Here is a 24,278-nt window from a genome sequence, read left to right as displayed (position 1 = left end):
CACTAGATCATCAATAGTTTTTTACATTGTTAGAGATAGATTAGATTCCTAAACTTTAGCCCTTTTGCATTTTATTTTAAAGATCTTTCATAGAGTTAGATGGAGAGCCTTATTGCAATATCTTAAGTTATTTTAGGGAAAAGAAATTGATAAAATCCTGGAGCAATTGTGTCTCTTTGTGTTAACCAGCATATCACATCAATACGTTGAGTCTATCGACAACATAAATTTGATTGTTCGCATTGTAAACCTCGGGGTTGCCTTGTTTGATCACGAAGCTTAGCATTCGATGTTTCCTTGTTCAAGAGTGGATAGAATACTTAGTATTTTATTCAGTGTTTGAAGTGCCATAAAAAACACATCAACACTAGGCTTTGACCAAACAAGGGTGAATATGACCTCCTTGAAGGAAGGTTTTGTAATGCCCCCTTTAAGGCATCAACTATTTCTAGAGGTTAGCCTATGACTTTGGTCCCCATATGCTAACATGGTGATGAGGGGACGCTTTAGAGGGTGTTCTATGGCTCTTCAGTTGACCTTTTAGTGCTTAATTCAATATTCTTCAGCTCAGTGTCCTAGTTTATTGGTGGTGTGCCTTTCAAAGATCATTCATGACATTTTGATTCACACTTACTATCTTTAGTCACTTGGATGTTTTGCTCATACTTACTATTTATAGTAAGTCACCAAGGTGGTCAGTTGGCATCATATCTATATTTGGAAAGTGGATGGATTAATCCCATGAGTTGATATTGGCAATTATCAGGGGTTTAATGATTTAAGTTAAATTATTAAAGTTAAATCAAGTTTAACTTTAATAATATTAATTATATTAAACAACTTTATGATATGACGACATAAAGGGGGCTAGAGTGATTTTTAAATAGTTTTCATAAAGTTACTTTGTTTCGAGGCATAGGGAGTTATAAGGTTTTAAATAATTTAATAAAGTGTTTTATGGAGATAGGCACCAATATTGGGAGATATAAGGTGAATATTGAATTAATTAAAATTATAAAAGGGGTTACTTTATTATTTTTATTCCCAATTGCAAGCAAATATGAATATTAAAAGAGAGGGAAAATTAAATGGGTTTTCCGGAAGCTTCCTTAGAGAATTATAAAAGGGCTCATTTGGAGCTCATTTGCATATACTTGGCTTATTTATTTTCTCTCTTCTCTCTAGAAGCTTCAGAACTTTTGGCTTTCATTTACAAAAAATCTGAAGATAAAAATGCTTGGAGTTTCTTAGTGGATTGGACGAAACCCAACTCCACATTGAGAGGTGAATTCACCCAGGGTTCATCATTGAGTATATTTGCAAGTTTACATCATTGTGGAGCTTCAACTTGCTAGGGTTTGAAGTTTAGTTGAAGGTGGAAGACATATTGCTTCGGATTTGGAGGTATTTTCATCATACCTTAGATGGCTAGGGTTTGGCATGAATATTGTGAATATTTTGAAGCTTTAATGAATGTTGAAGGCTTGCTACAGTGAAATGAACTGTGCTTCTACAGTGTCACGCTACAGTAATGCTACAGTAATGTATTTGGAGCTCCTATTCCATTCTTAGCAGGATAGTAAGGGAAGTTTCATTGCTGCAGATCTTTGTATAACAGTTTGGGATCATATTTGAAGAGGTTCAAGGAAGTTTCAGTCTCATTGTTTGGGTTGACACTCCCTTTGCAAGCTTGGAAGCACTACTGATATCTTCTGAGCATCATTCTCAGGCATATAAGTTCCCAGACAGCTCATGAAGCATGAGTTTCCAGGTCTGAAACTGCTCAAGGAGTTTGGCTTTGTTTTGGAGGACATTTGTACCTCATTGTCCTTGGTATTGGTGCAAGGATCAACCTCGAGGGAGTCTCAAAATCATAGCTGGTTGCTAACAGCAGTGCCACTATTATTGCAGGTCTATCATGACTGAAAGTTATTCCATTTATGTATTAATCCTAGTGACTAGTGAATAAACAATTTATTGTTGTATGGTTAATGAAACTAGTTTATCTTTACTTCATGCAATGTGACTGTTAATGCTTGAAAAGCCAATGAATGATAACTGAAAAAACAAACCAATCAGCAACCTTGTGCTCAATATTGTATATCATTTCACAAGATAATTGCAAGCAAACTGTTTGACAAAATACCTACATAGCTGAGTGGGTGAAAGAAGTGGAAAAAATTATAAGTGCAAACGGGGTAGGACGTTTCAAGATCTCTAACTGGTGATGGAGAAATAAGGATCAATATTGGTTTCTCATGTTATATCAACATGGCAATATCAATCCTCTTCTTTGCGATCTCCCTCAAATTTCCTTCTTTCAGATTACTTTTTCCCTTTTTCTTCTAATTTTCTTTTATATTATTTTCATTCATTTTTTATTTTTATCAATGGATTTGAAGAAGATAGTGGAAGTGTTTTTCTTGCTAAATGCTTTGAAACTATGGTTTTCTTCTTTAGGACCAACTATTTCCTTGTCAATTTTGAATTCAAGAAGTATCTTACTATCTACTACCCTTCAAAACTATATCGGCCCTTTCTTCATTTGAAGAAATCTCTTTTTAAGACCAATTAACTAAAGGAAAAGCTTGTTGATCTATCTTATTCTTCATGAACTGTAGTGATAAGATGTCAACTTCACCATTTGAAATTCCCCCTACATCCTCCAATAGACAATCAACAAACTGACAAACAATCAAATGGTTGAATTCTCTCTTTCATACTTTGAACTCATCCACACAATCAGCCAAATAATCTTCAATTTGGAACATGCATATAATTGATTGCCAGCCTTGCTTGCACAATGCCCTTTGTGCAATAGGTGTCTTTTTACATAGATGAATTTTAGATGGAAACTAGCCATTTTTAATTGATAAAATTGAAATCCATTATTATATTGTACTTGTATATTCCTAGCTGAATTGGGAAACCTACTCTATGTCTATCTCTCCCTCTCAAGAGAAAATGTATTTCATAAATTTGATGAATATACTCCATGAAACTACCTCATTACTTGGGTGTCTTGGCAATATGTACAAGTGGGATGTGAATCCAAACACCCAAATGTAACTGAAAGTTAGGAAGTGAATGAACCAGTCTGCCGAGTTAGCCATGACAACTTTGGCTCTTTTTGAAATCCTCGTCTGTGTTTGGTTCTTCATCTATTGTATTGAATGCATAAGAAAAGCATCATTCACAATTTTGTAGTGTTTAAGGGATTTAGTATACTCCAACTGAGGGAAATGTTTGTTTATATGAGCGTGTTGATACAACCCTATGATGTTCAATCTTGTGAAAGTCCCATGATGAGCTATTAAATACACAAGATAACACATTAGGAACCTATGAACCTACTCAAATTTTGTCAATTGTTTGTGTAAGCAATCACTAATCAAAGTGAACCAATCAAAATGTTTACTCCCATTATATATAGTGCTAATGATGTAGAACATCCACAACTTAAAACTAGTCTTCTTCTTGAACCATGATTCAATTGAAAAGAGTGATCATAATTGCAAATTCATGTTTGAGTTCTTACACAATGTTTTAGGCAAAACTGATTTATTCTCTTTCAACCATCACTTGTGACTTTTAACTATCTGCCAGATTGTTCAACCAAGCCTTTTCGCATTCCACCAAATCTACCTCAAGCAATTCCTCATATAAGGGTAAGAAAAAAGTCAACTTAATATCATCTGATTTGACTCTACACAATGGATTTTGTCTGCCTCTTTCTAGATCAATTACACAAGCTAGAACAAATTATAAATTTTGTACAACAATAAAAAATGATCCCACTTGAATGAAGACATTTACCATCAATTTTTGGTCACTCTTTTAGTTTTTTTTTCAAGGTTGAATCTAATGTAGGAGCACCCAGGTTTACAAGAAATCGTGTGTCAACCAAAAACATTTCCTTGTTTAGTTGTTGTTCCTCCTTTGTTTTTTCTTAGTGGGTGATCAAATTTCTGAAGAATCGCAGTTGATTCAAAACCAAGTGTTAAAATCATCTTAAATTTTATTTTATATGAAATTAAAAAATCTAAACATCTACTATGGTCATAGGCTGGCTCTTGGGATGATAATGCATTTTTCATTGAACAGGTTTACCATATTTTAGAGGAGAGATTATGTGATGCACCATTATATGTGGCTCATAAAATGTTACAAAGGTGCTTGGGCTGTAACAAGATATGCCTTCATTATCCAATTGATTTCTTTGTCCTCAATTGTTACTGTGAAGTAATATGTTCCATTTTAGCAATTGACTTGATAAAGGAAAACTCTAACCAAAAATGACATAAGAGTACTTTCAGGAAATTAACATAGTCCCTTCAAATGACAATTGCATGTTGGGGAACATATCTTCTGATACTTATAAGTATGTCTTTAGGAGTGCATATGTATGGTAAGTTGTAAGTAGTGTGTACTGATAATACAAACTTAAGAATATTCCAAGAATTAGGCAACCATTTCTAGCAGATATAGAAAATATAGCAAGTACTACTGACTTAAAATAAAGACTAACCTCAAGATGAATCAGCCAACTATTTGATCCTGAACCAAAACCTTGATCAAAATGGTAACCCGGTGGTGTTCCATCTAAGCAAACTATAAAATGAATTCAAAATTATTAATAAGAAATTGTGCATTCTGTATTCCTATAACAAGAAGCAAATGTAAGAAAAGTGAATAAAAGATTAAGACCATTGAAAATTTTCATGACTAATGTTTAGCTCCTTAGAAAAGAACTAGCCTCATCAACTAAGCAAGTAAAGATAAGAAACAGAAGCACTCTCTTACAAAATAAGGCAGCATAAAAATGTTGTATTTTATATCCTCTAAAAAACTATTGCCTAGCCAATAATAGATGAAACACTGATCCATCTTTGTTTTATTTAAATGCCTTCATCATAAAAAGAATGGCATTACTCCCTTAATTGTTTGCATGGTCAATTTATGAATCTGATCATTACACTACAATTTTTTTGCATTACGATTATTCTTATAAATTTTAAGGGCATCTCTAACTACATTACTAGCATGCAAAATCTAACATCAACATTTACACAGTGATTGTCTGAAACCAAGAGTAAAGATGTGAAAATAGCATGCCTGAAAACTTTTTAGAACTTGAAGTCACGACCTACTCACACCAGCTAAGTTGATTGCAATTTTCAACACCTAGACTCCTGTCAAGGCCCTAACTGAATATTATTGCTAGCTTTAGCACCAAGTTGAAAATCTTGGATAAGCTATAATTCAAGCTTTAACATTGAGTTACTTTCCCATTTCATCATGGACTTTCAAGCAATCTATGGAAGTGTCGATTGCAATTTCCAACACAACTAAATGATACCAAAATAATCAAAGATTTGCATGATCTATAATATGATTATGAATTTATAGGATAGGGATAGCAGGGATGGGTCATTTTTTTGGTATAGTTATAAAAAACAGAAAATTTCAAATATTCATATAATATATAGATAATGAATTCATCATATACATTATAGAACCTTATTACATACATTAGAACTGAATTGAAATTTCACATTATTACACAAGTAATTGGTAAAAAATTGAATGTATATTAACAATGAGCAAACGCTCAAGAGGGCAAGTTTCTAAAAAGAAACTGCCAATAAGATCGAGCAAGATCTTATTAAGATATTTACACTGAGTTTACAATATTGAGCATTAATAATAAAATAATAAAGTATTATTCTAAACTACACCAATAGACCCCCTGAATTTTACAAACTTATCTGGACTGAGGGGTTTGGTGAAAATATCTGCTAACTACTCCGAGGTAGGAACATATAGCAACTGAATGGATCCGTCTTCAACCAACTGCCGAATGTAGTGATAATGAAGTTATATATGTTTGGTTCTTTCATGGAAGACTGGATTCTTGGCAAGTTCTAGAACTCCCTGATTGTCCGAAAACAAGGGAGTCGGACCTGCTTGAGATATTTGCATATCTCCAAGCATCCGGCGAAGCCAAACTGCCTCACAAGCAGCCTTAACAGCTCCTCTATACTCTGCTTCTATTGAAGAGAGAGCCACTGCCTGCTGCTTCTTACTAGTCCAGGTGACTACACCAGAGCCCAAACTGAACACATATCCAGAGGTTGATTTCCTGTCATCAACTGAACCTGCCCAATCTGAATCTGTGAACCCACTAAGTCTAGGATCATCACTCCTAGTGTAAAGAAGTCCATAATCCGAGGTGCCTTTCACATAGTGCAAGACACGCTTCGCTACTACCCAATGATCAGCCCTGGGGGCCGTCATGAAGCGTGAGATGTAGCTCACTGCAAAACTGAGGTCAGGTCTAGTGGCAATGAGATAGATGAGACTGCCCACTAGTTGCCTGAATTGTGTTTCATCTACAAGAGGAGAATCAGACTTGGCTGACAATTTCAAACCAGTCTCCATAGGTGTGGAAGCAGGTTTGCAATCCTGCATTCGAACCCTGTCAAGCAAGCTTCTGGCATACTTAGACTGAGAAAGGAAGATGTTGCTATCAGTCTGCCAAACCTCAACACCCAAACAATAATGAAGAAGTCCTAAATCTGTCATATCAAAAGTGTTGCACAAATCTTGTTTGATTTCTGAAATCAAATGTGTTCAATTCCCAGTAATGATCAAGTCATCCACATAGACAACAAGAAAGAGAATATCATTACCAGAGTGTTTGATATACAGATTATTGTTTGAAGGACTACGCTGAAAGCCATGAGCAACCAAGTACTAATCTTTTTTTATGTACCATGCTCGAGGAGCCTGTTTAAGTCCATAGAGTGCTTTCTAGAGTCTACACACTTGCGGTTCTGAACCGGCAACCTTGAAACCAGGAGGCTGCGTCATGTAGACTTCTTCCTACAATTCACCATTGAGGAAGGCACTCTTCACGTCCATCTAATGGACTTTCCAACCATATTGAGCTGCAATGGCGAGAAGAAGACGAATAGTACTCATCTTGGTAGTAGGAGCAAAAGTCTCCTCATAGTCAATGCCTTCTCGCTGTGTGAATCCTCCAGCAACTAATATGACCTTATATTTATCTAAGGTACCATCTGCATGATACTTGACCTTATATACCCATTTACAACTAATGGGTTTCTTCCCTGGAGGAAGATCTGAAAGAACCCGGGTGTGATTCTTCTGAAGACTTTGGAACTCAACATCCATTGCCCGTTCCCACTCTGGAATCCCTTTGGCCTCTACATATGTTTGAGGCTCATAAATACTATGGATGTTAGCCATAAGAGCAAAATTAATTGTGTTTTGTTGTTTGCCCTTATTTCTGGAAGCTCTACCCTCAATGAGCTCATCAGGACGAAGATCACTCCATTTAGGCCGAAGAGTAGATGGGCCAACATCAGGAGCAGGAGGAATAACTAGAAGAGGAAGCGGATCAGGATCAGGAGGAGGAAGATGAGCATCTTCCGGAGGAAACTCAGGTAGTGCATCATCAAATACAGAATCTGCATCATCCCTCCCATTAGGTGAACCGAATGGAAGACAAATACCTAAGTCAGAAGCCTTCAAAGGCTGATCCTCAAAATGCTGCTAAGACGAGGAAAGCTGAAATGGTCCTCGTTCTTCATCAAAGACAACATCACGACTGAAGATAAGACTATCAGAGTCTACATCAATCAGTCGGTAAGCCTTATGGTTGTCACTGTACCCTGTAAACATGAGCTTCTGACTCTTGGAATCCAACTTAGTGCGCTTGGCATCAGGAATGCACACATAAGCTAAAGAGCCAAAAACTTTCAAATGGTTGATCCTAGGTTTGCGACCAGACCATGCTTCCTCTGGAGTCTTATTTTTAACAACATGAGTGGGTGACCTATTAAGAAGATAGACTATTGTGAACATTGCTTCTGCCCAATATTTCTTAGGAACGTTTCTATGTTCCATCATAGACCTAGCCATTTCTGTAATGGTGCGGTTACGACGTTCTACAACGTTGTTTTGCTAAGGGGTGTATGGTGTGGTTAACTGACGTTTTATGCCATGTGTATCACAGAAAGTAGAGAAAGCAGAAGAACAAAACTCCCCCCCATTATCAGACCTAAGAGTAATAATAGAAGAACTAGACTCTTTTTCTACTAAGGCCTTAAATTTCTGAAATACAGTAAACACATCTGATTTTTGCTTAAGGAAATACACCCACATTTTACAACTGAAATCATCAACAAAAAGCAATAAATACCTGCACCCAGTAATAGAAGTAGTATTCATAGGACCACATACATCAGCGTGGACCAACTGCAGTACCTTAGAGGCTCACCATGAGTCACCATTCTTCAACGATGTCCGGTGCTGCTTCCCAGCCTAGCAAGCTTCACAAATGCGATGATTCTGAATCTGAATATCAAGTAGACCATGTACTAAGTCTTCCCGAACAAGTTGTGCAAGATAATGAATGTTCAGGTGACCATATCGCTGATCCCAGAGACTACTGATAGATGAAGATTTAGCTACAAAGGCATTCTCAAGAGAATCACCTATATCCACAAGTCTATATAGACCATGATCCTCAATGCCAACAACTACAATAGTGCTAGAAGCACAATCAACAATCAAGCACTTACATGTACTGAAAATGACATCCAGCTGAGGAGAATGCCGCATAATCTGACTGACAGAAAGGAGGTTAAGTTCCATACCAGGAACATAGTACACATTGAGGAATATGAGATTCCTCCCTCCAGACTGTATCTAAACGCTGCCCTTGCCGACAACAGTGTACTCTTCACCACCTCCAAAAATAACTGAATTAGTGTAGGGGGAGAACTCAACAACCCAGTCACGCCTGTGAGTGAAATGACAAGAAGCACCAGAATCAATGTACCAGGCAGAAGCCTTCACATGATCTGCAGGTCTTTTAGCCATGAAGGCATAAAAGGCAATCTCTTTCTGCTCTGTGTGCTTAGCAACATCGGCTTTAGGCTGAGACCCTCCCTGCTTCCGCTACTCGGAAGCCAATCTGGTACGGCAATCTTTGATCAGATGACCAAATTTGTGACAATAATTGCATTGCACCTTCTTTTTCTTGGAACCATCCTGAGACTGAGAAGAGCCCTTCTGCTGAAAGGACTGGGATGACTGGGATTTGCCTTTATCCTTGTGAAAGGATTTGGCAGCAAAGGCATGTTCTAAGGAGGCTGAAGTAGCACCGCTACCAAACTGTTGTTTCCAACGATCCTGCTATAGAAGTTTGGTGCATAACTCTAGAAATTTCAGATCAACATTAGTAGAAGTAATGTTGAGAGTCTCTATAAAGTGCTCATACGATTTTGGTAGACTTTTCAGAGTAATGGCTACCATATCCTCTTCCTCCATTTGCCGACCAATAGCTTTGAGCTGATCTCGAATGTCCTTAATCTTTGTAAGATGCTCCTGTAAGGACATGCGTTCATCCATCATAATGGAGAACAGCTGATTCTTCAGAAAAAAAGGCTCAACTCTTGTCGGATGTCTCATGCAACTCCTTCAGATGCTTCCAGATTTCTGCAGCTGACTTGCTAGAAGGGATCTGAGGTAGTTGGTCATCTGTAACAAAGAGCTTGAGAAGCATAACAACTTCTCGATTGCGGTCATCAAACTTGTCCTGGTCAACTCCAGGGGTTTGAGGACGGGACTCCGTGCCCAAAACAAGATTATCCAGGCAGCGATATTCAAAAATAGTCAGCATGCGTTGCTTTCAGGTGTTATAATTTTTCTCATTAAATCACTAACTGCCTTCCAACATCAAGTTGGTCAATGACGCCATCTTGCACGTTTCCCAATGCACAAAAAACAAAAAAAAACTGAGAAGAGGTGTTGGCACGGAATTCAAAAAATTTGAATCCCAATGCAGAAACAAAGGCAGATGTAGGTACAAACTTCAAAAAAATGAAGTACGGCTGGCACGAATTTCAAGAAAAAAAATTCGGCTAACCCAGAAAAATCCGAAGACAACCCAGAAATCCTTGCAAAAAACCCAAAAAGAATCTACTGTCAGAATCTAGATCTGCTAGCTCGAAAATCGAGGCACCTAGAAAATTCTGACAACGACCTAGTTGAGATCTCGAAAAACCCACCAAGAATCTACAATCGGAAATAAATTTCGACTTGATCTAAAGGGTAAAAACCCTAATCGAAAATGCAGATTTCTGTCCAAAATGGCAGAAAAAAATTTGCAGACAGGAAAAAAATCGCGTCAGACAAAAAACATGAGTTGCTAAAGATGGCAACCAAAGGAAAGGTCGTCACGCATAGGTCTGAAGACACGAAATACAAGAATAAAGACCGCGGGAGGAGAGAAAGAAGAACACGAAATTCATCACAACATAGTAGGTCGTGCAGACAGAGAAGAATATCGCGATTTTTCAAACACCCTCAATATTCCACACAGATAAAAACTGATTTCCAGAAATCTAAAATAAAAATCTTTTGAAATTCTTTACTGGAAACAAATCCCCCAGAAAATTTTAAAATCCCGCTCCAATACCATATTACGCAAGTAATTGGTAAAAAATTGAATGTAAATTAACAATGAGCAAACGCTCAATAAATAGGATTACAAAGAATTACAAGAGGGCAAGTTTTTAAAAAGAAACTGCCAATAAGATCGAGCAAAATCTTATTAAGATATTTACACTAAGTTTACAATATTGAGCATTAATAATAAAATAATAAAGTATTATTCTAATACACATAACAATGAACACAAATTTTAAAAATTAATTGCTTTCATTTCCATGTGCAGGTATATTATATAAAAATTGCTGCTGTTCTTTTTCTGTCTTCTCTACAAAATGTAAAATGGCAAAATGAATGAGATTTTTTGTTTTTAATTGTTAGTGTGGTAAAATGGAAAAATGCGATGACGAGATCCTATGATTAAAAGATCAAAATAATTTATTTTGAACAAGAATTAAAAGTTTTTTTATATGAAGCAAGAGCAATCTTTTTGACAAAAAAGTTTTCAACCAGAATTAAAAGTTTTTTATATGAAGCAAATGCAATCATTTTGATAGAAAAAAAAAAATCTACTAAATAATAGGAAGTTGCTCATTCAAGAATCATAATCGAGTTTTACTTGCAAAAGAAGATTTGTAGAAGGATCAGCAGTTGCAACATAAAACTAGGATGCAAATCATTTGTAATGAAACCTACAAATGCAATCGAACATACATATGTGTCTCCAGTATTGTTGATGCACTAGCTATATCTTATGGGACCATGTAAATGGTAAATATTGCTGCTGCCAAGTTCCAACAATCAATCTACTGACACCTACATCAGATTGAAAGATTACATAGTTTTGATTCTTTACAAAGAAAACTTAATCTTCCAAATCGTTGAGAACAAAAATAGAATCTGGCAAAAAGAAATTTCTCTTCAAAATTTGTATTCAAATATAATGTCTCTTAAAGGTTATAATGTTTTTGTTGTGGACTGTACCAATCCAATGGGTTGACATTCTCCCTATTCACAATATTGAGAAATTCATTACTTCGTGTGCTTTTGAGAATAACTGCATTTTAGTTTCATGTTGCAACGATATTCTGTAAACAAGTTTGCAAGGAAAACATGGAAGCAGTTCGATTGACAAATAAGATTATTTATAATTTGCAAATAGGTTTTATGTATTCTAAATTTTACATTTATATGGTGTGATCACTTGGAATTGGAAATTGTGATCCATGCTATAAAATAGCTTGGTGTCATTGCTTAAATCAATTTCTAGGTGCCTATAAAATAATAGGGAATGCATATCTTTAAGATGAAAAAAATTGTGGTATTGCTATAATTGTATGATGATTTATTACTTATATTAAAATTTGAAATATATGACATAGATTATAAAATTTGAAATACACAACATACACACATTCATAATTGATTTATTATAATGTCTCTAACTTATAGGTGGATGTTGGATAATCAAAAACATTTTAATATCAGATGTATCTTCTTTTAATAAGAAAATATATCTTTTGTTTTAGTTAGTTTACTTTATTCAAAATATAATATTAGAATAACAACAGTCAGACAGAATTACTGTCAGGCAGAATTAATGGTAAGAGTACGGCTGTCAATTAGATAGTCCGCCAAGATCTCAAGCAATCCAAGTAATTTTATCTTGAAGAATGCAAAGATTTACTGCATCCAGCAACAAGGCATTAACTTCGGCCACTTGGCATATAATATTTACAAAGCTACTCCAAATCGACGGGTCGCTAATTTCAAGGAAAAATGCTATTTATGTGGAAGGTAGTCATCAGGGGTGATGGTTGCTCATTAATGAGGGCAGTCGTGTCAAATTTGTATTTCAATATGGCATGTCTCTTCATTTCATCCTTCATTTTTCAGCCCTGGTCAAGCTTTCTTGAATTCAGATGTCTAGTTCGGTTCTGTGAATAGTGAAAAGTATATTTTTGTGTCAGAAAGTTGACAATGGCAAGCTCTTCAAGATTTATTGTTAGGGAATTTCCGGATCCAATATCGTGCTTTGGTGTTGAGACTCCAGTCTCTCTAGCCAGTCCTAACAGACAAGTAACCTTTAAAGAAATCTTTGACCTGAGACTGAAGCGATTTCTCCATAACATGGATCCTCTGGTCATTTCGGCAGTCAAAATGGTCCTAGGAAGGGGTCACCAGGATAAAAATGAATATTATAGGGACAATACTTAAATTTCTTCAAGATTTGTGGCTTCCCTGTTGGATAATCACGTTCCCAAGGAAGAAATGAAAGAGTTAGCAACTAATCTCTTCGACCCAGACTTGTTGGTTGGTTTAGGGAAAGTTTTAAAGTACACATTGCTTGGGACTGGTCTTCCACACCCAGGGGATCTAGCTTCAATTACAGACTCAGAAGAATCGATTACATTTTACCCCTTTCTCCTAAATCTCAAGGGTCCAGCCCTCATGAAACACAGGGCTATTGTTGTCATCGCACACAGATTTCTAAAATGGAAATTTTCATCAGGTTATGTTGAGGACTTCGATAGGGAGGAAGAATTCAGAGATTTTGCCATATTAAATGGCTTCTTTACTCCTAAAGAAGAGAATGAGCTCCCCAACCTAGGTGGAAATGACTCAGCTCACTTGCAAAGAAGCCATGGTCGTGGTTGAGGTCGGGGTCAAGGTAGGGGTAGGGGTCGTGAGCATGGTCGTGGTCATGGTGGTCGGGGACGAGGACAGTACAACTCCCATTCTGAGTCTCCAGCCTAGGGTGGAATTTGGCACAAGGATAAAGAAAGATACAAAAATTTTCGCTTTTAGATGCTGAATTTTGATTAGTTTTTATGAAAAATTTGTATGAAGTTGTAATGTTGATATTCTCATAACACAAAGGTAGATAAGATGTTTTCTGCAAAGCCCTGATAAACTTTCCCGTTATTTTTGTGGGATGAAAATAGTTTTAATCAGGGATATTGCCCTTCTTTTGAATTTCTAGTTCTACAGTAGGCCCAAAAGGGCAAGCATACTGATATTTTCCATGTAATCTGGAACATTAACCATTTTATATTAACATCTTTGGCTCTGTCGTTTATCGACCAAAAAAAACAGTTATACATCTAATTGTTTGTTTACCTAATTATTATAACTGAATTTTTGGGATGAAAAAGAAATTCAAATACTAACCTCCAACGTTCTCAAATAAAAAATGTCAGCATCAAATACAAAAAATGTCAATGGTAGAAAAAATAAAGAAAATTTCAATCTTGTGCAAAAGATTCATGGACATATTGTGATGTCAATATTGTAGAAAACAATAAAATAAAATAACATGCAATTATCATCATGGCTTATGAAACTTATTCTAATTATAAGTGATGTACATAATTACCAAAGACTTGCGTTACTTAACCTTTATCTAAATATTATAGTAGACAAATATATAAGATTCTTATTGAATAGTTGTAATGTCTCCTTCTCAAGCATAATCAGTTTGTGAACAATTAGCCTATTTTCTAAGTTTTCAGTTTGTGAACAATTAGCCTACTTTCTAACTTTTTTCTCATAGACTAATTGATGGGCCAAGGAGAACTCCAATTTTATTGGAAAGCATAGGATTAATCAAACAGTGGTTTTGTTCATGGCAGTGAGTTCAAGTGATCTTGATGAGCATCATGATGCTTTCATAATTCAATTTGGTTCTTTTGGGAGCTCTTCAAATTTCTTAGAAAAACAAGTTATTTTTAGATAGTTGTCTAGTTGCTTCAATTCATCATCCTAAATCCTCACTAATATTATGGTACAGTCAGAAATTTATATTTATCTTATTTTGATGCTTTGCTCAACTTGGGTGATTAATTAAATAATTAAACAATTATAATTTAAGTTGTCCTAAAATATATTAAAAAGGCAACTGAAGTATAATTATTTATTAAAAGTTTTGCCTGGACACCTACACACAAGGGAGTTTGGACATAATGAATTATTACTTCAAAAAATGGAGTTTGTGGATGAAAAGAAAACTATTATTTTCCCTCCAAATTGTTATAAATGGAGGATGAGAGCTCATTGTTGAGATTAGCTATGATATGATTGTGTATTCTACATTTGAGAGAACTTTAAATAAAGAACTAAAAAACACAAAAGCAATCACTCATGAACACCAAGATTTTACGTGGAAAACCCAATGAGGGAAAAACCACAGTGAGAACTATCCCACTATATGAAAATTAGGTTACAATGTTTAGCCTCAAGGCCAAGGAGCTCATTGCCCTTGATGTGTACTTGCAAGACTGAGGCGCACAACCTCAAGGCAAGATACAAAAGACTTGCAGACACCGAAGATCCCTTATTCAAGGCAAGATACATTACATGTGAAAGAGAAACATCAATATATTGAACTGCAAGTAGCCACATCCACTGATATGTTGATTGCAGTTAACTATTAAAACACATCTGAAACTGCTTTCATTACTACACTATTGTAATTGCAAACCTTTGTAATTCACATATACTTTGCACAACACACACAACTCATTCGTACATTTACAAAATGATTTCATTCCTTTTATACCAAAGCAACATCAATTAGGTCGACCTAATTAGATGTACCATGTAGGATCAAATAGTTGGCCCAAAAACAATCTTCAATACAATGCAGAAGGCAAAATGAAATATGTGAGCCATCACACCAAGTTGGCACACCTTCCAAATTATTCCAAAATATTTCCAATACTTTTTCACACTACTACATAGACCAAAATATTATAGGTTGGCTCCAAATAATAAAACAATTAAGGCACACCAACACCACTTACTCAAATTACAATGCGGACCACCAAAAACACTTGTGAATGCTCAACATAGCATCACCTAATATCAACGAAACCAAATCATTGAACCGTATCACAGAAATACCTAAAGACAGAGGAATGCAACGCATTCCAATACACTGTCACTATGTCACTGTACAAACCTGAACTCAGATCAACATGAAACCAACTACAAACCATTGAGATCATCTCCAAAGCTCTGGAAAAGCTATACTACACCTTGATAGACCATCTGAAGTGACTACAATCAGTCACCAACCATCCACATGACAATTAAGTTAATCCACTATTATTGTGCTACTCCAGATCACATCCAGACCAAAGATATCAACATGTTACATATCTGGATCAACAAGTTTGACAACATTGACAACAAGAACTCATATTTGCAACAAGTTCCAGTTCATTGTTTCAAGAATGGACGTATTTGATGTCTTTTCATAAGTTATTTTGATTTGCTAATGCTTTTGTTTGAAGATTCATTTTGGGGGACTCGGGAGTATGAAAGAAGCCATATCATCTCTTCATTCCAGTCGTACCATTCCATTTACTATTAATATAAAAATTAACATTTTATAGATTTAGGTCCCCATATCATAGAGTTGAAGGCATATCTTAATTAATGAGAATATCATATGCATTTAAATTTGTATTTCAAAATTGTAAATTAAATAAGACATTGAGAAATGTTTCTCCTCATTATTTATCTAATCAATAAAATAAAGGCAAACCTACAAAAATAATATTCTATACACAATGACTGTTGTCCTCATTTTTGTTTCCAAAAATGAAGGACCACTACGGTGAAATTTTTATTAAAAAATGAAAAAAAATACTCTATGGCATGCTTCCCGAGGCAAAATTTCTACTAATCCTTGGACTGGCTTAATCCTCAGTTCATCCTCGAACTACGTTTCGAATTTTTGTCCAATTCTGGGTTCGTTCGCTATGCCTTTCCTTCAATTTCGGGTTTTAAAACCCAGACTGCAGGTGGAGAATTTTCTTCAAACTGCAAGTTTTAATGATATTCATTGTTGTGGTCTTTGTAGGGGAATTTTTGATCAATTACATGTGCACTTTTATTTTAAATATGTCACTTGTAATTTATTTTAAGTTTCCCCTTTGATGTTTTTATCTTTTTTATTGTTTTTTGGTCATTTTTAGTTAAAATAGGGATTTTTTTGGCTCAACTGCAAGTTTACTTGCAGTTTGGTCAAAAAACCCCTACTTTAATGGTTTTTGCATGTAATAGGGATTTTAAATCCCCATTACATATGTGCAAGTGTTTTTAACTTGTTATAGGGATTCTATTTCCCTTTTACAAGTATTTTTAAACTTGTCATTTGTCCAAAAAAACCCGATTTTGGCTTGATAAGTGAAAAAGTGAAAAATTAAACTTGCTATTTGACTTAAAAAACCCGATTTTGGCATGTAAATGGAAAAAGTGAAAATAAAACCTGTTATTTTCTCTCTAAAACCCGATTTGCTTCATTTTGGGCAAATCAAACTTGTCATGTGTCTTCTAAAACCCGATTTGCATGAAAAATTGATTTGTTGAAGATTTCAAAACAATTTTTTGTGGAGATTTTTTAGGGAGGAAAGGCGTTTTTGCTTCTATCCTATTTTCATGCAATCATCAACATCTTTCATGCCAAATGGAGGTTATATTGACTGGTTTTTGGAGCTAAATCAGCAAAAACATGGTTCTTTAAATCCACATTTTGGGCGTTTTTACTTCATAAATCTGCAGTCTCCTTAAGCGTTTTGTCTTCTTCTACCTAGGCGTGGAGGGTGAGAGGGTTTTCGCACCATTTAATGATGCCGTTGGAGTTTATATGGTGGCCACGTGATTCCCTTTGGCCGCGTTTTTAACCTTTGGCAGCGTTTTTTCATTTGGCGTCATTACTTCTTCTTCTACCTTGGGCGTTTTGCTCTAATAAACTTGGATGCACACTCTCATTGGCATTTTGGTCCTCCAAGTTTAAAATTGCTGCTATATTTGGGGCATTTTTCCAAAAAACGTGATAAGGGTTTGATATTCCGGATTGCTCCTTTTCACCGGTTTTGCTTCTTCATTTCAAGAATTGTTGCATTATTGGAGAAGCATTTTGCATTTTTAAGAAAGGTATATTCTCCTTCCTTTCTTCTCTTCATTTTATTGTTTTCTTGTTTTCTTTTTTTTTCGTTATTAGTTGCATTTTTGGTATGTGATGTTCTTCCCCAAAAAAAAATTTTGTGAAAGAAATCTTCCCCTTGAAATGCAATTGTTGAATTGCATTGTTCTTCTCAAAATTCCCTCTTAACTTGTATTCGGGATTTTTAATCTCAATTACAAGTTTGCTGGAAATTCTTGTTCTTCCCCTACGGTTAAGGAATTTAATCATTTTTGGTTAAAATTCCAAGCTTGACAAGTGTGAAATACCCCTTCCTTGCAAATTCGAGTTTTAAAAACCGGATTACATGTTGAAAAGTTCTTCCCATTTTCATGAAAATGACTTTCCCGGATATTCCCATTTCTATCCATTCATGTTCCCCATATCCGTACTTTCCATTTCCATCATTTCCCGCAAGTCAAAATCTCATTTTTCGTCCATTTCTCCATTTTCGAATTTACAAGTGTACTTGTATTCGGGTTTTAAAACCCTGATTGCATGTATGTCCTTTCCAACTTGTATACTTGTGAAAATTCTCCCAAGATCCGAAATTAGTCAAAGTCAAGATTTCCCCCATTTCTACATATCTCCCCTCTTCCTCTCACAAAACCGTAAAATTCAGAGATCAAAGTTTTACCCATTTGAAGAAGGAAGAATGATATTTGCAGCTAACTATGATGTTGCCTTAACTCTTTTAAGTCTTCATCACAGCATTCCAAGTTCACAATCAATGTCAGATTTGTCAGCATCGCCAACTCCAAAGAAAATGAAATACAAATATGATAAATACCAGAATGAGGTTGCACCTTCCCAGGTTTCTTCTCCTTTGGATCGCATCAAGGACACGGAAATAGGGCACGTTGATATGGCAAAATTCATCAACAAGGTAGAAGATCCACAGGCTAACAACTTGCAGCGATTGTTGGACAGCCATATCCATCATGCATCTTCCTTCCCAGTGGCTGCCCTAGAACCTGAGTTTGTTCTTGCATGCGCCCATCATTTTGACAAAGAGTCAAGAGTCATCAAAAACGATGATGGAGAAGCTATAATTCGTCTTAATGCGGATACAATCGAGAAGGTTTTCAAAATACCTCCTGCACCTGTTTATATGGAAATCACCAAAGAAAGTGCAGCAGAATATTATGTAAAAAGGGAAAAAGATTGCAAGCGACACATCAATAGGTGGATCCAAGAGCCACGTCCTTCCTTCTCAAGATGGGCAAAGTTGTACCATTGTGATTTCAAGTGGGAGATAGGAGACACCATCACTCTTCTCAGCAGGATGTTGGGCCTTGAGCACTCCAATGTCTTTGAGCCATGGATGTATCAATTCATTATGTTCATATGGCAGTCACATCACATTTCAAGGGGTGAAATCATCAGCGATGCTTTGTGCAAACAACTTGCAGCAGTTCCTACTACTATGACCTTCTTCATGAATTCTTATTTGGTATATTTAGCAATGTCACTTAGACACTTTCCAGGTCTTTCTACCAAGGGTGATCGCTCGCTTATACCAGTTTGGGAATATTATGACCAGTTGCCATTGAAACCTAGCAAACTGCATTTCAGAAGAGTGCAAGATGCATTCTTCGGATATTTCATGTGTCAGTTTGACATGGATCTCAGAAACAAAAGAGTATCAGATGAGGCATGGGTCAAGGTGTTTGAGTATGGGTGTTTGTTCCTGCAATTTCCTACCTTCACCTATATGAGGATTGGATGCTATGATGGTCAGCCATACATGCTTCCAAGATACCCAACCGATAAGATAATTCTTATGGAGTTGGGAAGACAGATCATGGTTGTTCATACTTTTCAGTCTGCTAGACACAAGGTTGGAATGGGGATCTCTAGCACAAACCCATTGAAAATTGGTCGATACTCCCTTGTCACATCTATGAAGGCTAAGGCCATGGAGGCTGAATTGCAGGAAATCAAGCTTAAGAGGTTCAAACCTAGAGCTGATTTTGATTATAGAGGTATGAAGGAGAAGATCAAGAAATCCTTTGTGCATGTTCATCGCATTGAAGACATCTGGGTAGATCTCCGCAGGGAAGCCGAAGTTCTGAAGATGGATTACTGCAGGCTCACTGTTGAGCAAATTGTTGACTTGAACTTGGCGGATATCCCACAAGGGATGATCGATGACGGGCATATACATGATCCTGAATACACTTCACGAAGGGTTGAGGAAGCTCCACTTCCTTTGATCCAATGGTCACACAAGGAGTGCGTCTCCATCCTTGACAGATTTCAGCCTATCTTGGCCAACACTAACGCATGGCTGAAAAGTAATGCTGTTAGACTTATCAAAATCAAGGTTGGTAAAGAAGATGATTCTACAGGGCCTCTTGGACGGAAGTCTGAGATTCAGATTGATAATAAGGAGGGTGCTTCATCTTCAAGCACAAGGATCAAGTTACGAGTTAGTCGTGCAGTAGTACTTCCTCCTGAGGAGACAACTATTCGTGGGAAGGAGAAATCACGGTTCCATGTTCGGGTGATCGATCTGGATAATCCAAAAGAGGGGCAACAATCTGACGATGCGCCTAAGTCTCCAGTTTCAGACTCGCCTCACAAGGTCATTCCTCCAATTTCCATTGAGACGCCTCTTTCTCCTCCTGATTTGCTCGTAGATGAGTCTCCTCAAAATGCAATTCCCATTTCAGCATACGAGCCTTCTTCTGATCAACAACGAGAAAGTGTGTTGAAAGTTCCTAAAGATAATCCCACTTGCATTCAGTTATCAGAAATTGATACTTCCACTTCTGGTTTTGAAGAATTCATGAGGCAATCTTCATGTCCATTGGTAACTGAGCAAACTGTGGTCGCCATTCAAACAGATATTCCTCCCAGGGTGACCACGGTAATTCAAACAGAAACTGCTCCTCCTTTGCATACGACTGCTACTGGAAGTGAGTTGATGACTTTGCCTCCATGGGTTAGTTCTTTCACCCCGAAAAGAAAAAAGCAAGAGATCTCACCTGATGCCTTTGACTACCAGCAACTCAAAGAGTCCAGATCCAAAGTTGCTAAGAAGGCAAAGACTATCTCTAAGGTAACTGTTGATAGCAACAAGATGAAAGTAGCTGAAATTGTGGAACCTATTGCAGATAAACCACTTGATGAAATGTCAGCTGCTGATTATAAAGTTACAAGGGTAGAATTGGGCAAGCAAACACATGAGGTCATCAAACATGATGCTCAGTTTTTTGTTGCTTCACTAGTGCAAAGGTGTGACGATCTTCTTGCAAAGAAAGACAAGCTAGAAGAAGAAAACCGACAGCTCATGGCAGCCATTCGTAAAATCACAAAACCTGCTGCTGAAGGGAGTAACTCCATAGGTTCTTCTGGTTCCCAAGAATCGATTCGTGGAGTGGAAAGGGCTGCTCAGAAAGTACAAGCACTGGATTCCTGGGTTGATCAACTTCATGATCAATGTGTACAAGTGGTAAAAGACATTTTTCAAATAATGCCTAAGTTGGAAACCATTGAGGAGAAATTGGATCAGACTTCTAACGCTTTCAAAAAGAATCTGGAAAGTGTTGAGAAAAGTCTGGCAATCTGGCGTACCATGCCCCAACAACAGCTCAATATCTTGCAGGAGCACACCATCATCTCTTCCAGGGTCATGTACTTGGAATTTGAAGAACTCATGGAAAACAAGACCCTTGTTCTTAAATCCCTCATTGAGGAGATCAGTGATGCAAGGAGATTCCGGGATGAAGTCTATCGAGTTATTGTCTCACATTGTGAAAGGGCCTCTTGCAAAATAGTAAGTCAGGATGGAGAGTTGATTCCAGAAGAAGAGGTTCTTGCTGATTTACAGATGAGGATTCATAATGAATGGAGGAGTAAACAATTCTCAGCAGCTTCAATTCAAGCATTGATGAAACACCAAGCCTTTTTGCATGAGATCCAATCTATCCTGGATAAAGACAATTCCGCGCTCCTCCGCTGTCACGACACTATTGTGAAGACTATGGTTGTTGCTAAGAACACCTATGAACTGAATCCCGAGGAACTACAAGCGAGCATCCGGAAATTTCAAGGATTCGTGTCTTCACAAAATACAACTTAATGTTTTTCAACACTTAGTTGAATTTTCCCTCTTTTGTAATCTTTAGTTGTAATTTTGTTTTGACAAGTTACATGTAAAAGTAATTTTTGTAAAATGCAAGTTACACATTACTTGCACCTTTGTAATTACATGTAAGGCAACTACAAGTTGTGTCCGATTAGGACTGTAGTTGGAATAAGTCTTAATTAGTTAGAGTAACTCTTAGTTAGTTAATGAAGTCTCAGTTATTTATTGAATGAGTCTTGGTGGTTGAGAGAATCTCTCAAGTTAGTTAGGATCCTCCCACCTTTTTCTCAAGGCTCCTCTTCTATAAATACTTGAGAGGTCCATTGTAAATATATCTTTTAGAAAACAAGCAAAAACTCTGCCAAATTTACAGCAAGAAGTCTTTGAGCTTATGTATGTGGATTGAAAGTTTTTGAAGAATAATAAAGAAGGATTACTCAAGTTTTGAGTCTTTGAGCTACATGTTTGAGTTTGAATCTTTTATTTCTTCTATGCAAAATGTTTTTAAAGGAGCTTAGTCCAATTTGATTTAAAGTCTTTGAGCTGCAAGTAGAGAAGATTAATTAAAATAGGAAAATCTCTAGAAGGAGCAGCAAGTCTTTGAGTTTGCGTCTATTCTTGAGGAAAAGTTACTGTTTGATAAGAAATAGCAGCCAGTCTTTGAGCTTGCATTAGTTCTTGTTTTTGTGTTGAAAGAATAGATTATTTCAGTCTTTGAGTTGTTATCTTTTATTCGATGTAAAATTTAGTATAGCAAAGGGTAGATAGGACTTCCAATAGTCAAGTCTTTGAGCTTGATATTGCTGTCTCGTCCAGAAGGAAGTGACGGGAGTCTTTGAGCTTTCAGGAAACTTCATTTTCTTTCTCTCATTTTACTTGAAAGTGGTCACTGTTGTTCATATTCAATCGCTATCCTTTTCTATGAAGAGAAAAGGATATTGTCTTTCTTGAAAAAAGAAGAAAGATTGCTGTCCCATCCCATTTTATTTTCCAAGTTGTAGTTAGATAGGGGGAGCCTTCCCTTAATTAGGAGAGTTTTTACTCGTGTGCTGTGGTTCAAACCACAATTTTGTATATTTCCCCAAGTGTACAAAATTTTCAACCAAAAATGACCAATCTCAGGTGTTCGTGCGATCGGGTATAAGTGTGGGGAGTGTACTTGAGGTGAGTGCCTAAGGGGTGCGGCAATGATTGGAGTGCATGGGATTTGTGTTTGCAATCTGGTTTTAGCAGGTCTAGTGTTGTTTTTGTTGTTTCCTACTCACATTGGGTGCCCTTTTTGGGCCTTTTTCTTGTTGCGGGTGGTTTTGTGGTCATTTCTTCTTTAAGGTGGGTTTTCTTTTATCTAGGGTGAGTAGTGTTTACGCTTCCTTCTGTGGGTGTGTGCCATTTTGTTTTCTTGTCTCATTTTGGCATGATAGAGCAAGGTGTTCCTCTAGATTTGGCAATCTTTACGCTTATGGATACCTCATATCCTTCTTCTTTTTTGCATGCAAGTGCCATGTGTTGTGCATATCGCACACACACCCCATTTTTGTGTAGTCTGCTAGTGTGAGAGAGGAGTCTAGAATCAAGCACCTTTGTGTCCAAACCTTGCATTTTCGCCAAGAAATGCACCGAGGAAGGAAAGTCGAACATTTAGGTCACAGTATCAAATTTGCATGACTTGTGGAGCTCCCCTATTTTGCCGATAAACCTCGTCATGCTTGGTTCACGTAAGGGCAATGGATGTAGACCATTTGTGCTTTACCCAAGTTGAATCCCAACTGCGAGTAGATGAAAGTCGAGATTTTGAGGGGCACGAAATGGAATCTGAGGTCTCATCCAAAACCAAATGCCCAAACTCAACCCTTCACTTACCCGATAAAATCCCGACCAAGACAAAATGCAGAGAATATAGTAAGAAACACATTTCTACTCCTTTGAAATTCATGAAGAAATCCCGGAAAGGATCAAAGTCAAGTTAGTTTGGGGTGAACAAAACATAGTTCATGTAAACTCAAACCAAAACGCCTTTCTTTTTGCTTCCAAAAGTCGATAAAATGCCTATAACAGTGAGCGCATAAACTAAACATGACTCTACTAAGGTCGCAAAGATCCCAGTGAAAAAGAGGGGAGTCGAATAAAATGGGGATCAAACTTTGTTCACTATCACCAAGCAAAATGCCTTCAAATGCCTAAGAAACCCCGAGAAGTGATGAGAGCGATAGGAAAAAATAGGAATGTTTGGCATTTCTTTTACAAAAGTCATATGAAGCCACAAATGAAGCCCAACAATCACCGATAATATTCCCAAGTGCTCAGTAATGAAGGCCGATAAAATACCAAGCTATTTACTAAATCCTGGCTAAATAATAACAAAGCAAGGGTTTGAAAACTTTAAGAGTGAAGGAGAAAACATTTTAAATGCCTTTTGGCACTTTATCCTTCAAGTGCCGAAAATTCCCCTTAAGGCGAGTTGTAAAAAATAAAGAGAAGCGCATGTTTGCGTAAAAAATAAAGAGAAGCGCATGTTTGCACTTTTGCCTCTCACTGCTGAGCTTTTTCCTTAGGGGGTCAAGTAACACTTCAAAGGAAAGGGGAGATGTTTCAAAATGCATAGTCAATACATTTTGTACTTTGCTCCTTAAAATGCCTAACTTTTCCCTTAAAAGTGGCACAATGTTAAATTAGGCAAATTGAAGACAAAAAAGAAAGAGGAATTTGAAGGAGTTGGGTGCCAAACAGAAATCG

General features: G+C 36.7%; 1 protein-coding gene across 3 annotated transcripts in view; it reads right to left on the bottom strand.

The window, feature by feature from the left end:
* LOC131056059 (pectin acetylesterase 8) overlaps window positions 1-24,278 on the bottom strand; it is a 252,809-nt gene that overhangs the window by 219,623 nt on the left and 8,908 nt on the right. For all 3 annotated transcript variants that reach the window (XM_059209803.1, XM_057990392.2, XM_057990383.2), the window contains exon 2: window positions 4,529-4,611. In XM_059209803.1, the coding sequence (XP_059065786.1) occupies window positions 4,529-4,611 (83 nt within the window). The remainder of the gene's footprint in view (window positions 1-4,528; window positions 4,612-24,278) is intronic.

Source organism: Cryptomeria japonica, chromosome 8 (genome assembly GCF_030272615.1).
Source record: "Cryptomeria japonica chromosome 8, Sugi_1.0, whole genome shotgun sequence".
Taxonomy (NCBI): Eukaryota; Viridiplantae; Streptophyta; class Pinopsida; order Cupressales; family Cupressaceae; genus Cryptomeria; species Cryptomeria japonica.
Note: the sequence above shows the minus strand (reverse complement) of the source record. Positions and strands in the feature narration are given on the sequence as shown.